The sequence below is a fragment of the Gymnoscopelus microlampas genome (assembly GCF_963454915.1).
Source record: "Gymnoscopelus microlampas genome assembly, chromosome: 11".
Classification (NCBI taxonomy): Eukaryota; Metazoa; Chordata; class Actinopteri; order Myctophiformes; family Myctophidae; genus Gymnoscopelus; species Gymnoscopelus microlampas.
Window position 1 is genome coordinate 3,782,076 of NC_139948.1, and position 16,567 is coordinate 3,798,642.

A 16,567-nucleotide genomic window follows, 5' to 3' on the forward strand; every position below is an offset into this window, starting at 1 on the left:
TGACGCATCATTTAGAAGCTCCAATCACTTTTTGGCAGCTGGTAAAATGTTTTTCTTTCCATGGGTTGTAGGTCTACTGGCACTTAAAAGGTATTTAAACTAGTAAAAAAGAACTGGTCAAAATAGTCCTACAAAATTGAGAAGTATTTCTTTATATTATGCACAACTTTGTTTATTAATCACATTCAACCAACTAAACACATAGAAACAATGAAAACAATACTACAGCCAGTGGTGGAGTAAAAGTAAAACAAATAATTGGTATCAAAATGTACTTAAAGAAAGTAGAAAGTACTCATTATGCAGGATGTGCGATTTCACAAGTTTTCAAATATATAAAACGTCAAAAGATCTTTTGAAAATAGCAGATCTACAAGCTCACAATGCGTCACATCGCGACGCATTGTGAGCTTGTAGATCGGCTATTTTCAAATGGCCGAAATGTATATAGGGCTGAAGTGGTTAGTGTATGTTTTGTAATAATAATCAAAATCTACAAAGTAACTAGTAACTAAAGTTTTCAAATAATTGTAGTGGAGTAAAAGTACAATATTTAACTCTGAGATGTAGTGGAGTAGAAGTAAAAGTGTGGGAAATTGGAAATACTCAAGTAAATTACAAATACCTCAGAATTTTACTTAAGTACAGTACTTGAGTAAATGTACTTAATTACTTTATACCACTGACTACAGCATTGCCTATGATCATGTAAATGTCATGCCTGATTGTTTGACCCAGATAAAAGCAGCTGCTGACAAGCTGCATGGGTGCTGTAGCTTGACACAGCCCGTGTGCACTCTTGCGGTAACACTTTTTGGCAGAAAATCACTTTTGGCCGCAACATCTGTTTCAATCCCATATCAAATGACACAAACATCCTGGCAAATGACACAAACATCCTGGCAAATGACAGATGGCATACAAAGGGTTGTCAGAGTGAAGATCAGACCCCATGGCTCCATTGTGCATGCGGGCCACTAGTACAATTCTATTTTATTCTGTTCTAATCTAATCCATAAAGTACTATTATATTCTATGTTACTATATTCTAATTCATAAAGATGTAATCTAACAAATTGGTGGATAAACAATGTTTTTCTTTCAGATGAGGTTCTGTAAGAAAGCTGGGGCATTACAGATGTATTCATCTGTAAGCAAAATAGTGTTTGTGTAGTGTAAACTATTGTACTTTACACCAGATGGCTCTGTCTGACCAAAATCTAATTAACAATGTCATATTAGAGCTCTCACATTGTAACCACTCATATATGTTTTTTTAATTCATTAACTTTCACCCATAGTACTATGATAGATAATGCTTTGTAATTTTCACAAGTAGTCTGAATGAATACAATACAGAAGTTACTATCTGGGATAATTATACAGTCAAATTTAAAAGCTATTTATATAAATTGAGCTCTATCTAACATTAACCTCATACCTAAAACAATGTACCTATAAGATAAGAACATGCAATTATTTTAACATACCTTCTGAGACGAATACCAGTAGAAAAACAGCATGTGTGTGAGTGAGGTGAGCATTTCTATGTAACATTTCACTGATCCGAGATGCGGCTGTGACTTGACTGAGGCTAATAGGTCTGTGCAGTGACACAGACCTTAGAGCAGGGGCTGGCAAGTAAGTTTGGCCTCGGGCCAATTTTTAAGCCATTAGATGGTGGACCAGGACCTGCTTCTTTCCACTTGACAGTTATTTGTGGCGTGTGTCACCGTAGTAGTACAGTAGAACACGATGGGATAGCTTTAGAAAAAAAAGAAGAAAGGAAACATTTTAAAATACCATAGGCCATATATACCACAGATGATGCATAGTTTTTTTTAAAGTTTTTCTATCCCCAATAATTTCAAATTATTATTTAACAGCTAACAGTTCATAAATGGAACATTTTAAAAGTTGAAAGAAAAGCTGTCACTTGCCTCGTGAGGTCACAATGGTGGCTGCCATGCAGAGCAGCAGTAGGAGGAGGAGGGACCATGTCAATGTAGCTCCTTGACTAGACTGACACAGAGGAGTCATCACAGTGGTACGCAGCTGGAGGGCCGCCCACAGAAGACTTTACCGTGTCGATCATTTCATTTTGCCTCATTTGTTCCCCTTCTAGAATTTGTTGTGAGCAATGGTACGCTGAACCAGTCTGACCATCCTCATATGATAGTATTTGATATTACAAGGTTCTAACTTACTGTCTGGATTCCTACTGACATTGTTTTTGTTTCTGACCGCAATAAAATGTGACGTGTCTGTGTGCAGCAGCCAGCTGCAACTGCTCATGAATCCGACGAAATGGCATGCAACTAACATAATCAGATCAACCGGCTCAAGGGTGCAACCATTTTTCTAACATCGAATAATAAAGTGTTTGAATTGTGGCGATTTACGGGAGTAACTCGGTTACATTTCTTCCACGGTCCTGTGAAAGTTTAATTCATAATAAATAGCCTAAAATAAAAACATATTGTATTGTATGTGCATTTGAGGTGACGGAGCACCTTCTAGATTTCCCGGAGCGCAGCAGGTAGGTACCGGAGCTCGGCTCCTGCCCGCTCCGGCACAAATTAAGCCCTGGCATGTGCCATCACGCAAACTTATGATGTAGGCCTCTACGTGCAGGTCAGGGGTCTGGCGCAGGTCCGGCACGTTGGATAATCACGTGACTCCCATAGGAAATGAATGTAAATAGCCACGTCCCTCTGCCTCCCCACGTTGATCCCATCGAAAATGAATGGGCCAGCGATTAGTTACAGAAATAATTATTGTTGCAAAAAGGCCAATGTTTAATAAAGTCCTTAAAGCTGAAATAATGCAACTGATGTACTTTCCTAGAATTACCATGATTCAAGTGTTCTCAGTTATAAAGATAGTAACTACACAAACATTCACAGCATTGTTCTTTAAACATACATGAAATATTGGAAATTGAGTCATGTGAGGGTGCATCAATTTTTTTTTGAGGTGTGTTTTTTCCTGTGAAGCTGTGCATTGGGGCAGGTGGATGTGGGTTACAGGGAGTAGATTGCACCTCTCTGAGTTTTTAGATGTGTGCAGTGGTGTAAAGTAACTAAGTACATTTACCCAAGTACTGTACTTAATTTTGAGGTAGTCCACTACATCTCAGAGGAAAGTATTTGACTCCACTACAATTAAACTGATTTTGATACAAAGAATACAAAAGCCCTATTTTATACTTAGGCAATTAAAAAATAGCTGGTTTATAAGCTCACAACGTGTCGCGTTGTGAGCTTGTAGATCTGCTATTTGACAAAGTATATTTGTATGCCAATACCTTTGCAGGGTTCTTTTTTAGGCCTTGGTGGTTTCATGTCATTAAAAATGTGCAGGTTGGAGAGAGCAATGTGTTTACATCTGCAATAGAGAGGGGAAGTGATACTTGGTAAGTGATACTTGTGCCCCCTGGTTGAAAAGCTCCTACACTTTACTATAGAGACTGACTGTATGATCTAACAAAAAGTTGTACTGCTTATAAATATGAATAACTCAACAAGACAAGTCTAATCTCTAACCATCCTGAGGCCACATGATTCTGTTCTGTTCTGTTCTGTTCTGTTCCATGTCAGAGTTGTGTGAACCAGTGGTTCTCACACTGTGTGTGTGTGTGTGTGTGTGTGTGTGTGTGTGTGTGTGTGTGTGTGTGTGTGTGTGTGTGTGTGTGTGTGTGTGCGTGTGCGTGTGTGTGTGTGTGTGTGTGTGCGCATGTGTGTGTGCGTGTTTGTGTGCCCGCCCACTGCATGTGTGTGTGTGGGTAGGGTGGAAAAGTGTATTAATGCCAGTATGGACCTTTAGAGCAGCTGTGAAGCAGAGGTCACGCTAGGGTTTTAAACTGCCTCACAATATCCAAAATGATTACAGTTTACTCGGACATCTGCAGTTGTGTAAATGTACTTGAAGCATTGTATTTTGAATTGAAAACTATTAACACACAAATTGAATATAGCCAAACAGCTTCTTGCACAAATAGATTAATTAGACTACAAAGTGCGCATTTTGTGCGTGCTGCATGCGTAATGATTTCTCAATAATACTGATGCATCATCAGTTTATGAGAACACATTTTCTTCAGAATAAAAAACAATCAAAAGGTATTGCACAACAATGGCCACTTCAGAATAATCATTCATAACGTTGAATCTTGGTTGGTTAAAGTTGACTCTGATTCAGTTCTAGGACATAATACTGTCTAGTCACTCGATCATTATGAATATTGGGGGGGGGGGGGGGGGTATATTTTTTGATAAACGGCAGGAGGCAGTGTCTCTGTAGGTAGATGCCACTTGGGAATTGGAAGGTTCCCAGTTCGATGTAATGCACCTAAAAGCGCTTATAAGCTGCTAGGCCTATAGATAAATGCACCATTTAGAAATAAAGGGTGGCAAAGGATTGTGTACAGTTAGATACTGTATGTCAGCATTGTGTTTTACTAAAAGACTACATTTCTCAACTGTTTAAGCCAGATCTGTTGCTGTCTCAGAAACAAATAAACATTGCCACCCTGTGGTAGATCAACAGTTTCTGGGGTTACCGGGTTGTCAACCTGGGAAGCCATCGGCTAAAAAAAAGAAAAGAAAAATCTGTCTTGAGAGATTACTTTAACCCTGACATCCCAATTTTGGCCATGCCATTATGGGCCAAAAAAAGAAAACAAGATAGCTGATCTACAAGCTCACATCATGTTGTGAGCTTGTGTTTTATTGTGGTTGAGTGGCTATAAATGCCTAAATACTGTTTTAAAATGTGTACCACAGTGGAATAGACACAATTGCACATTAGTAGTCCATTAGTTGCCTATGCATTTAGGGCTAATAGGCCTATGTGCTTCTCGTAATATTATTGACCACTTATTTTGCATGTCCATGGCAAAAAATAAAAAATATTGACGAAATCACAAGCTGGCATGGTGCTGACCCCAGGTTTACAGATGTAAAAAATCAAATAAAAATAAGGCGGGTGAAATTCTTTGTTGCAAAAGCCCCAAAATAGCAGTGGCATGAGGCAGTTAGACGTAATGCCAGATACATAAGGTGCATGGTTTAAGTGGGAGAAAATATTATGAGGAATATAAGTACAATATAAAAAAAAGTCATAGTAGGCCTATTTAGTCAAATTAGTCATATAAATAGAAGAATAATCCTGTGGTGGCCTGTGTTGTCAGGACAGCCTGGCAACAGGCGGTGCTCAGCGCTTGTTCAACAGTCATGGTATGCAGTGAAATATTAAATAAAAGTACCATGAATCAGTGGTGGAAGTTTGTTTTTAATTACTTATGTAAAAGTAGCAATTCTACAATATAAAAATACTCTGTTACAGGTAAAAGGCCTGTATTAACATTTTTACTTGGTAAAAGTACAAATGTATTGGCATCAACACATAAAGTACCAAAGTAAAATTACCAAGAAATCTTTGAAAATATGTCAAACTTTTTCAAAAATAGCCGATCTACAAGCTCACAGCACGTCACATTGCGTAGGGGTGCTTGCTATATTTAGGCTAAATCACTTTTGGAACCAAATGGTTTGGTTCCATTTGTACACTCTCAGAGTTATACCCTCTCAAGGAACCATGAGGGTCCCTGGACCACACTTTGAGACCCACTATTCTAGTGAGCCAACCTGCACAATATCAGCACCCTGACTCTGTTTGACCAGAATGGAACAGAGCCTTCATTAGTATCATTGGTAACACCTGTGAAGGAATTAAGAAGAGGCCCAATTTCTTTCCAATATGTCTGCTGTGCATAGAGCCCATTAGTTGCGCTTCAGCTTTGAGGACAGAAATGTGGTGCACTGGCGCCCTGATGTTCTGCCATTCTCATGAATACAAAAATGGTAACGGAGGAAGCCGAGAAGGTTCCCCACGTGTGGAAAACGGTCAGGTCTTAATCTCCCCGTATAGAATGAACCGGAGACAATAAGGCAATTAACTCCCCTTCTCTCTCCCATTCACAGCTGTCCCATCACTCTGGCATCAAGTCGCCACCTTACTGAACATAAGGGTACAAAAGCAGCACAAAGTAATACAAAAATAATGCAAATAATACAAAATAAATAAATATGGCTGGCCGTAACAGTATTGCATTGCATAGCTGTGTTCATGACAAACAAACCATATTATTATACAGTGAGTAGCCTATCATCCTTGTGCCCACTAGATGGCAGTACTAAACCACACATGGCAACCTGTTGAACTATGAGTAGATTGTGTTCTGCAAGCCATTGATTTATAAAGACCCTACCTGTGTAACTGTGACATATCTAGTGCAGTCAATTCTCTTTTGATTTATTGAATACTTTATTAATATGCTTATTAACAGTACAGGTAGTACAGTCAAAGGTTATGCTAAAATGATAACACAAAAAGCCCCAGGGGCTTGTTCCCATTGTGGTCCTTTGTTTTCAATTCATCGGTAACAGGCTACATATAGGATAATACAGACAATGCAATCCAAAAACACTACAAAACATCATGGATCATAGGGTATATTGACAGAGAAATTGGGAGGGTGCGGTGGTCAGGGGATTCTACTAACAAGGTGTTCCGGGAGTTAAACTGTGTTCACTTGTATTTTTCTTCTTAATGTAAGGGTTGTATAAATTGTATTTTACATTATGACTATTATGTAAAATAAATCAAATACAAAAAAATACAAAATGTATCTAAATTTAAATAATTTGATTTAACTTTTGTCCTTTCACGACAGAAAAACATTCGTGAAAGGGTTAGTGTTTCCTGTCTGCCCTAGTTATTTTTACCTGTCTTGTCTCATTTCCCTGTAATTGATAGAAGGTAGAAACATAGAAACAGTCTACGGGCCAGGCAGGCGCCATTGATGCGTATGGGAGGCAAAACTTGATCAGTAAATTCGGTGAAATACATTGGAGTCAATGAGAGCCAGTTGGACCAGCTTGTGAACAAACACAATTTCTTAACAATTGGGACTTTGTGCTCTTCTATACCTCAATATAATTACAAGGTTTACACATCGAAAAGCAACACAGAAGAAATCAATGTGTCATATGTCTTCTTTTATTTTCCTGCATGGGCCGAGTATTTCACAAAGGTCTCAATTGTGAAATAGTGTGTGTTCAGAACCTGGTCCACTTGGCTCTCATTGACTCCAATGCATACCAGGCCTGCAGTTTGCCTCCCAGTGCGACGAATCTGCCGGCTGGAATTGCTGGATAGCGAAAATGACGTCGATGGCCGTATCTTCTTTTTATTCAACTTGTCTCCATCCTCAGTTGTCCTGCTAGACCCTATTAGCCAATTGTGTCTTAGCTGTCTGTTGAGTTCACCTGTGTCTTGTTAATTGATAGATTGCTTGAATATTTTTAGGCAAAAAAATGTAAAACAGCACAATTACATTTATAATACTTTGTAAAAGGTCCGTCCAAAAAAGTCCTTGCGGTCTTGTTTCCATTGGGGTCCTTGGTATTCAATTCATAGACATATATAGTAGCAACCAAACAGTTCAAATATCAACACAAAAATACAGAATTACAAATTATGTACAAACAAAACAAAAATGCAGAAAAGAAAATAACATGTACAAAAAATGGGGCGGGGGGGGGTGGGTCTGTCTAACAGGAAAATGATACCTCCTCTTTTGGCCTTCAGAAAGGTGAGTTTTTAAGGCTGTTTTAAATGAGCCCAGCGAACTGATTTTTTTGAGGGAGGGGGCAAACCTGGGTGGCAGTGCTGTAGAAGGAGAATTTGCCCATGTTTGTTTTATGGGTGGGTGGTACCAGATTGTTGTTAACGCTCCCTCTAGGGTATATTTAAACCCTGTGTTTCAGTTGGCTCCTTTTTTGTATCATGTTATCCTGTGTCATCCTCATGAGTTATTCATCCGTGTACTTGCCTGCCTGGACTGAGGTTTGTGTGTTTGATCTGCAGGGTTGAACAGTTTTTGTAAATCAAAACCCTTATCAAACCATTTTTTGTCTCACTCCACATTTTTCATCTCACATGTCACGCATTCCTGACATTCTTCAGCTGTAAGGCTGTTAATAGCAATCGCTTTTGTGTTGTCCATAATATCCATAGTAAGAAGATGTGCACGCTAACCAGAGCACAATAGGTGACATTAACAAACGAAAGTGTAGGTAAGTGCAAATGTGTGTGGTTTCAGGATCCCTGAGGTGTGGCACTTTTTTCTGGCCAAGTCACATTTGTGTTCCTCCTCTTTTGTCCATCTTTCTCCATTTCCTCCTTTTCCACTTCCACTTCCAATTGCCCGGCCCTGACCATTGCTGTAGCTACAGCAGCTATAATTGATAAGACTACGGCAATTCAACTGTGATGATTACACCAACACACAATGACAGCAACAGCAGCACATAGCCAGTAACCTGTGAGGATCGAACAGATGATAAATAGTCATATTGCATGTAATGAAAACACTGAGGATAAATGGCACATCGATGAACAAGAACTTACTGCAACCACTCTGATCTGCTTCACATTTCTCCAACACATCTGGGAAAAGAAAGTATCACAGTAATAGGCTCCATGCACAGCAGCCATATTGGGAATTAATTGGGCCCCTTCCTTACTTCCTTCACAGGTGTTACCAATAATACTAATTAAAGGGGAAATCCACCCATTTTCAATATTTAACTATGTCATTAATATAGCATAAAGGAGTTGTGTGGAAATAAGAAAAAAGTTCCCCCCTTTCTGTGTTGCCTTGAACTGGAGGATTGATTGTGGGTTTAACATTGCAAATTACAACATGATGAGTCATCACGTTGTAATTTGCAATGTTAAACTCACAATCAATCCTCCAGTTCAAGGCAAAAAGAAAAGGGGGGAACTTTTTTCTTATTTCCACACAACTCCTTTATGCTATATTAATGACATAGTTAAATATTGAAAATGGGTGGATTTCCCCTTTAAGGCTCCTTTCCATTTAGTGTAGCACAGTGGTTGTCTAATTTTCAAGGACCCCCATAACTCTGAGAGTTACACACCCACCATAAGGGGCCATTTGGGAACCAAAATGAAGTGTTTCTAGTGACCCAACATGCACAATATCAGCACCCTGACCAGAATGGAACAGAGCCTTCATTAGTATCATTGGTAACACCTGTGAAGGAAGTAAGAAGAGGCCCAATTTCTTTCCAATATGGCTGCTGTGCACAGAGCCTATTAGTAAGAAACATCATTTATCTTTCCATCTAACAATCTCTATGCTTTTGATCATGAACCTTAAATGAAATTATGGAAATTACACCATTTCTCACCATGTTTGTCCTTATAAATGACCCTGGACGCCTCCTTGACAACCCCGGAAGGCAGACGCACCAAACAGCGGACCTGTGTAGCGTTGCTACGGAACCTTTCCAGAGAGACAGTGCTGGTCACTGAGAAGGTACCGTTAGAATTGGCTGTATGGACGGTGGTGTAGTTTGAAGATCCTACGTGTGCGGGGACCTCCAGAGTTACTGTCGGAGCAGAAAGGGCCACAGCTGAGCAGGACACAACCATAGGCTCTGTGCTGTTGGGTTTTGTGACGTGTAATCTGGGCTAAGGTTGCTCTGAAAAAACAAACACTAATTTAATCACAATTGCAGTGGTGGTGGAAGTGATATTTCACTCAAGTAAAAGTATCAATACCACAATATAAAAATACAAGTAAAAGGCATGTGTTCAAAATGTTACTTGAGTAAAAGTACAAAAGTATTGGCATAAATATATACTTAAAGTACCAAAAGTAAAAGCACTAAAATGTTTGAAAATAGCAGATCTACAAGCTCACAGCGCGTCGCATCGCGACGCGTTGTGAGCTTGTAGATCGGCTATTTTCAAATAGCCTATGTATAGAATAGGGCTGAAGTGGTCAATGTATGTTTTATAATATAAAAATGTACCGTATATCTGCAAAGTAACTAGTAACTTAGGTTTTCAAATAATTGTAGTGGAGAAAATGTATAATATTTGCCTCTGAGATATAGTGGAGTAGGAGCAAAAGTACTGCAAACTGGAAATACCCCAGTAAAGTAAAAGTACCTCAAAATTGTACTTAAGTACAGTACTTGAGTAAATGCACTTAGTTACTTTCCGCCACAGTACAATTGATGTTTTTAGTTCTTGCTATGGGGTTCAAGTCAAGAGACTGTGATGGCCACTCTAGAATCTTCCAGGGCTTCCTCTTGCACAAATGCACAGACTCATGCATGCACACACGCACACACGTCTTACCATAAACTGTCAGGCAGGTTTTCCTAAAAATGGCTCCTTCAGGATAGGCGTTAAATAAACATCTGTAACAGCATTCATCTGCTTTGGTTACATTTCTGATCACTATGGTACTATTCTGCAGTCCTCTGTCTTCAAACTGCACTTTCTCCTGAAAGGGAGGATTGATCTTGGTGCCAAATCGCTTGTTACACGTGGCAACATTATCTGTTCCTCCTGGTAACATTTTCTGCCATGTAACTTGAAGGACGTTCTTAGATTGTGTGAGTTGGCAGGTGAAACGGGCGTCCTCTCCCACCATGGTCCTTACAGTGTCCTGTGTTTTTATCATCTCTGATAGACCTGTAGAGAGAGGAGGTGACAGTTATAAAAACATACCATTGACTTTATAAACAGGTAGTGCAAAGCTGATCTACAAGCTTGTAGATCAGCCATTTTCAAATGGCGGAAATGTATATAGGGCTGAAGTGGTTAATGTATGTTTTGTAATATTAAACAAAATCCACAAAGTAACTAGTAACTAAAGTTTTCAAATATGTAGTGGAGTATACAATTTGGATCCGAGACGTAGTGGAGTAAAAGTAAAAGTATTGGAAATACTAAAGTAAAGTACAAATACCTCAAAATTGTACTTAAGTAGAGTACTTAAGTAAATGTACTTAGTTGCTTTCCAGCACTGGAAAACATACGCACGAAAGAGATATCACTGGAGACAATGTGATATTCTCTGGGATCTGAGAGGCGTACATGCACAGACCCTGACAAAGCAACCGCAAACTAACCCCTGAGGCTGAGGGAAAAACCCAACCAATAATAGCAGCCTCTGGCTTACATTTGAGTATAGGTTGTTGTGTAGGCCTCACTAGCTGCAGATGCCAGCTAGCCCACCAGCTAAACATTTCCCAACAAACTCCACAGAGAAGGCGTTGTCTTTATGGAGTTTACTGGTTCATTTTGTGAAACTGTAACAACAATACAGACATTTCCAAATTACTGTTACAATACAGAAAGCATGAGACAAACAGAGCTAATCTACAGACAGAAATAACTTTTGCTGCTGTAAAATATATTTGGATGAATGCAAACATAACATAACCTGTTATCACATAATCAAACATTCAAGTTACACATAACCTCCTATCACATAATCAAACATCCAAGTTACTCACAGACATTGCTTTTAGCAAGAGGGGAGACAAACAGCATGTTCACTGGAGCTGGAGACATGACTACTGACTGCAGGCAGCAAGGGTGTAGTGTATTGTACCTTGATTGAGCAGCACAGGTGTAATATATTGCGCCTTAATTAGTCACAAGAAAATCAAGAACATAAGAAACCCTGCACATAAACCACAGGGTGGTCCTGTTTCACACAATTATCAATTAAACATGACCACTACAATGTAGGGGGCAGAACACTCCCCGCTGGGGTCTTCAAAGATCCCACACTAATTAACAGAATCAGTCTTTGGACACAGAAGCAGGACTACTTCTGTAACAGGACGAGAGAAAGTCTTTTTAGTTCCGTCGTTGATGACTTATGCTTCGACCCTTCGTACCAGGCTATCTCCTCCTGGAGAGGTCTTTGTGATGATGGCCATGGGCCATCCATTTCTCTTCGCTTGCTTGTCTCTCAGGGCGAAAGTGTGTGCTATGTGGATCAGGTGTGCCACTGCTGTGATGAGCGTGCTGTACTTGGAGAAGCATTCAAAGTGTTGAGGGACTACCACATCTCTGGTAACGTGTGTGAGACTCATCACCTGGGGATGTACCTCAGAGTCCGAGGCAGGGGCGATGAGGTTGTAAGCCTCGTCAGGCTCAAATGGGTGCATGGATGATTTCTGGGGAAAGGCTGGGCCTGTGAGTAGGACCTCATTTAGTGACACTCCTCCACATTGCATGCTGGAGTCGAAGATCACACAGATCTTATCTGGCTTCCTGGGGTGGTACACGTCGAACAGGGGCAGGTACCAGCACTCCAGTCCTTGCTGTAAGGGTGGTGCAAGCGGTGTTTTTTCCTGTGAGACAAGGAGGTCGTGTGCTTGTTTCCGGTTGTTAGGCAGCCATTGTCTAGGCGACCGGAAAGGTAAAGGTCCGAACCAGCTTTTGGAGCTGTCCCGCTGGAACTCGGTCTGCAAGATCTGAAGAAACCATTTGTCCTCCATCGAGGGTGCAAGTTTGTGATCGTCAGCAGCACGAGTGAAGATCGATTGGCCCAGGCTGGCTCCTACAAGCGCCATTGAGCTGTATGTGGAGGTTAATGCTGGATGGTGTTGATGCTTAGGTGCTTGACTGAACATCTCCTTCTCTTTAATTTGGCTGCTGCACGGCTGTAGATGACCTGTACGCCCGTTCTCTAGGATGCAGGTCTTGTAGCTGCTCACCTGTAGTGTTCTGTGGGCACCTCCAAGGCATAGATCGCCGATGACGACCCATCCTAGGTCGAGCCTTTGGGCGAACGGTGCATTGTCCGGACCACTAATCTGCTCGCGGACCTTGTGTACCCTCAGGATATCTCTGCCCAGTAGGAGGAGTATGTTGGCGTCCGGATCGAGCTGTGGTATTTCGTCGGCGATGCGCTCCAGGTGAGTAAGATGACGGGCTGCATTCGGGGTAGGTATCTCGGAGCGTTTGTTAGGGACTTGGTTGCACTCGAGGAGTGTAGGTAGAGGAAAGCTTAGCTTTTGGTCGGCTGACTCCACAGTGTAACCACAGGCTCTTCTCCCCGCAGTCTCTTTAAGTCCAGCGTATGTCTTCAGCGTGTATGGGTAAGAGCACCCTGAGATCTTGAAGACATTGAAGAAATCGGACCTTACAAGAGAGCGGTTGCTCTGCTCGTCCAATATAGCGTACATTTTCTTGGACTCCTCTCTGCGACCGGTTGGATACACACTAACGAGGCATATCTTGGAACATGCTCTCGCACTGAGTCCTCCACCACCCACTTGTGTGCAACTTGAAGTGACCTCCTCGGAATCTGCTTTGTCCTCCTCCCCGCCATACTCTGAAGAGGGAGGGGACGACTTAGACTCCCAGGTGGCTGGTCCTGGGTGGAGCGCAGCTACATGGCCGGTGCTCCCACATTCCACACATTTCACCTCAGTTGAGCAGTTCCTGGCAAGATGCTCAGTAGAGGAGCAGCATCGGAAACAGATAGAGTGTTCTTTCAAGAGCTGTTTGCGTTCTTCTAAACTCTTTTCCCGAAAGCCTCTGCATCTCTTTAGTGGATGCGTTTTTTTATGTATGGGGCAATGTTTGTTTGGTTCTATAAGTTTTTTAGCTTCTCCAGATTCAGGTTTTGCTGTTGAGGACACTTGAGTCTTGTGAACATTCACAGATGTCTTCACAGGCCTCTCCCACTTGTTCTTCCCCTCAGTTGAAGCTTGAGTGAAGAAGTTGAAGCTGGGATCTGTGCGAGCTTTAGCTTCTGTGCGAATAAAATCTACAAAGAACGGGGGGTAACTGACACGATGTTCCCGATTGAATCTTGACCCGACACTGATCCACTTTTCTTGAATATTGTGCGGTAGTTTCTCAATGATTGGATTAACCCCTCTGGAGGTGTCAAGGTATGTCAGGCCTGGCAGGTAGCCATCCAGCTTGGCGGCTTCCAGCTCTGACAGCAGGTCTGCTAGATCCCGAAGTTTCAGTGGATCTTTCATTGTAACATTGGGGAAGCTCTCAAGCTTGCTGAAGAGAGCCTGCTCGACGGCCTCAGGTGCACCGCATGTTTCGTCGAGTCGCTCCCATGCCATCCTCAGTCCAATATGCGGATGTCTGATGTTGACTGCTTTGATTCTTTTTACCTGTTCTTTAGAGTCTTTCCCTAGATACTTGGCCAGCAGGTCAAGTTCTTCTTCGGCAGACAGGTCTAAACCAGCGATGGCACTGTGGAACGATGTCTTCCACGCCCAGTAGTTCATCGGCTGGTCGTCGTATGCAGTGAGTCCTGAGGTCACCAGGTTGCTGCGGGCGAGATACCTTGCAAGGCCACTGGTTTGAAAGTGGTCATAACTTGGTCCATTGGGCGTTCCATGAACAGGCTGATATGTGGGAGATGGGGACTGCTGATTGAAGCTCTGTTGTTGCGGTACCCAACTTTGCTGAGGAGCCTGATGTGCATAACGAGGTGTAGTGGTGACAGGAGCAGCAGCTTGCACATGGCTATGTTGAGGAGCATGTTGTATATGCTGAGGTGTAGTGTAAACAGAGGCAGCACCTTGCATTTGGCTGTGCTGGGGAACATGTTGTACATGCCGAAGTGCAGTGTACACAGGGGCAGCACCTTGCATTTGGCTCTGCTGAATAGCATGCGGTGCGTGATGAGTTGTAGCGTTGTCGGGAGCAGCGACTTGCATCTGGCTTTGTTGTGGAGCGTGAGGTGTAACATGGACAGAGGCAGCGTTTTGCATTTGGATAGCATTGTGTGACTGGTAATGTTTGCGTCACACCATCTCTCTTAGCTTGGATTGACACCTCGCTCGGAGGAGGGCCCTTTGGAATAACATTGTCAATTTGTTCTGTGTCAGACATATCACCTGTAGTCATCCTGCTGGCCTGGTCTTCCACATAGGCAGCGGTGCGATGGTGTTGGCTATTTTTCAGCGACCTGGATACCTGACTGCGTACCTCAAAATCCATTTCAAATAAACCAGCCTGCAATGACTTTGCCTCTGCTATGGCAGCATCCCTTTCTTTTTCCTCATCTAATGCTTCAAGAATGGCTTGAATGCGTGCCGACTCGACCTTTAGTGCAACTGTCCTTTCTGAATGAGCTGCCCTGGCTTGTGCTGCTTCAGCTCTTGCATTTGCCATGGCAATTGCTAGATTAGCCTTTGCACTGGACGTTGTGCGACCTGATTGTGAGCCCACAGAGCGAACATCTTCTTTTCTTTTGCTTGTGTTGGTTAATTCGTCCATTATGAAGATGTGTTATGAATGACAGAAGGAGAGTTAAAGCTGGCGTGAAGGGTATCGACTGTCCTTTTGTTAGCCACTTAGCTCTTTGGATTGTGTAGCTCCGATTGACGGCTGTCCGCTTCTCCACCACAGGCTGTGATGCTGTCTTTTCACTGTGTAGGCCTCACTAGCTGCAGATGCCAGCTAGCCCACCAGCTAAACATTTCCCAACAAACTCCACAGAGAAGGCGTTGTCTTTATGAAGTTTACTGGTTCATTTTGTGAAACTGTAACAACAATACAGACATTTCCAAATTACTGTTACAATACAGAAAGCATGAGACAAACAAAGCTAATCTACAGACAGAAATAACTTTTGCTGCTGTAAAATATATTTGGATGAATGCAAACACAACATAACCTGTTATCACATAATCAAACATTCAAGTTACACATAACCTCCTATCACATAATCAAACATCCAAGTTACTCACAGACATTGCTTTTAGCAAGAGGGGAGACAAACAGCATGTTCACTGGAGCTGGAGACATGACTACTGACTGCAGGCAGCAAGGGTGTAGTGTATTGTACCTTGATTGAGCAGCACAGGTGTAATATATTGCGCCTTAATTAGTCACAAGAAAATCAAGAACATAAGAAACCCTGCACATAAACCACAGGGTGGTGCTGTTTCACACAATTATCAATTAAACATGACCACTACAATGTAGGGGGCAGAACAGTTGTCATCTAAGTGTGACAGGGTCAAAGCAGGGGGGTGAAACCAAATTGTAACATTTTTTATTGATGATGAAAAACCTGTATTACGCACTTAAAAACATCATTATCTTAACTATATTTCTGCACTGCATGTTTTATGGTTGACAATGTATTTCCCCCCGGTCCCCGAGCCACTTGACATTGGACTCCCCTATAGGCTGTGTGACATTGGCCTTGTGACAGCGGACGGCCAATGTCCCCAGGTCACGCTGGTGGCAGAGCGAATGAGGGCGGAGTAGGGTGTGGCCCACCTTATTCAAAAGTGAGCGCGAGCCACTTGGACAGCAGAGAGACAGGCATACAGGGCAGTGTGGAAGTGACAGCCAGAAGGGACGGTTGTGCACAGGAGGAGCAGACATACCACGGAGCAGAGGTGGGGAATACAGTGATCGCGGCACGTACCAAGCCACCAGCAGCGGACGGTGAGCAGACGGCGCAGTAGCAGCAGAGACGGGGAGGACAGACAGACGAACCAAGGAACGGAGGAGAGGTCCAGTGGCGATAACGTTGCGCGCTTCACACCCTCAAAGCCAGACGTACAGTCTGGCGGGCGAGTAAGTGTCCTTCTATGCAACGTTACCTTTATAAACCCACGGTCCTAAACCTCATATGTGAAATATACCTGAACAGATGAACTGGTTCTAGTTTCTA

General features: G+C 42.2%; 1 protein-coding gene across 1 annotated transcript in view; it reads right to left on the bottom strand.

The window, feature by feature from the left end:
- The window catches only part of LOC311055935 (OX-2 membrane glycoprotein-like), a 4,953-nt gene extending 3,374 nt beyond the window's left edge, over window positions 1-1,579 (bottom strand). The window contains exon 1 of the mRNA XM_084072210.1: window positions 1,491-1,579. Within this exon, the coding sequence (XP_083928336.1) occupies window positions 1,491-1,557 (67 nt within the window). The 5' untranslated portion in view covers window positions 1,558-1,579. The remainder of the gene's footprint in view (window positions 1-1,490) is intronic.
- Between the last annotated feature and the right edge of the window lie 14,988 nt (window positions 1,580-16,567).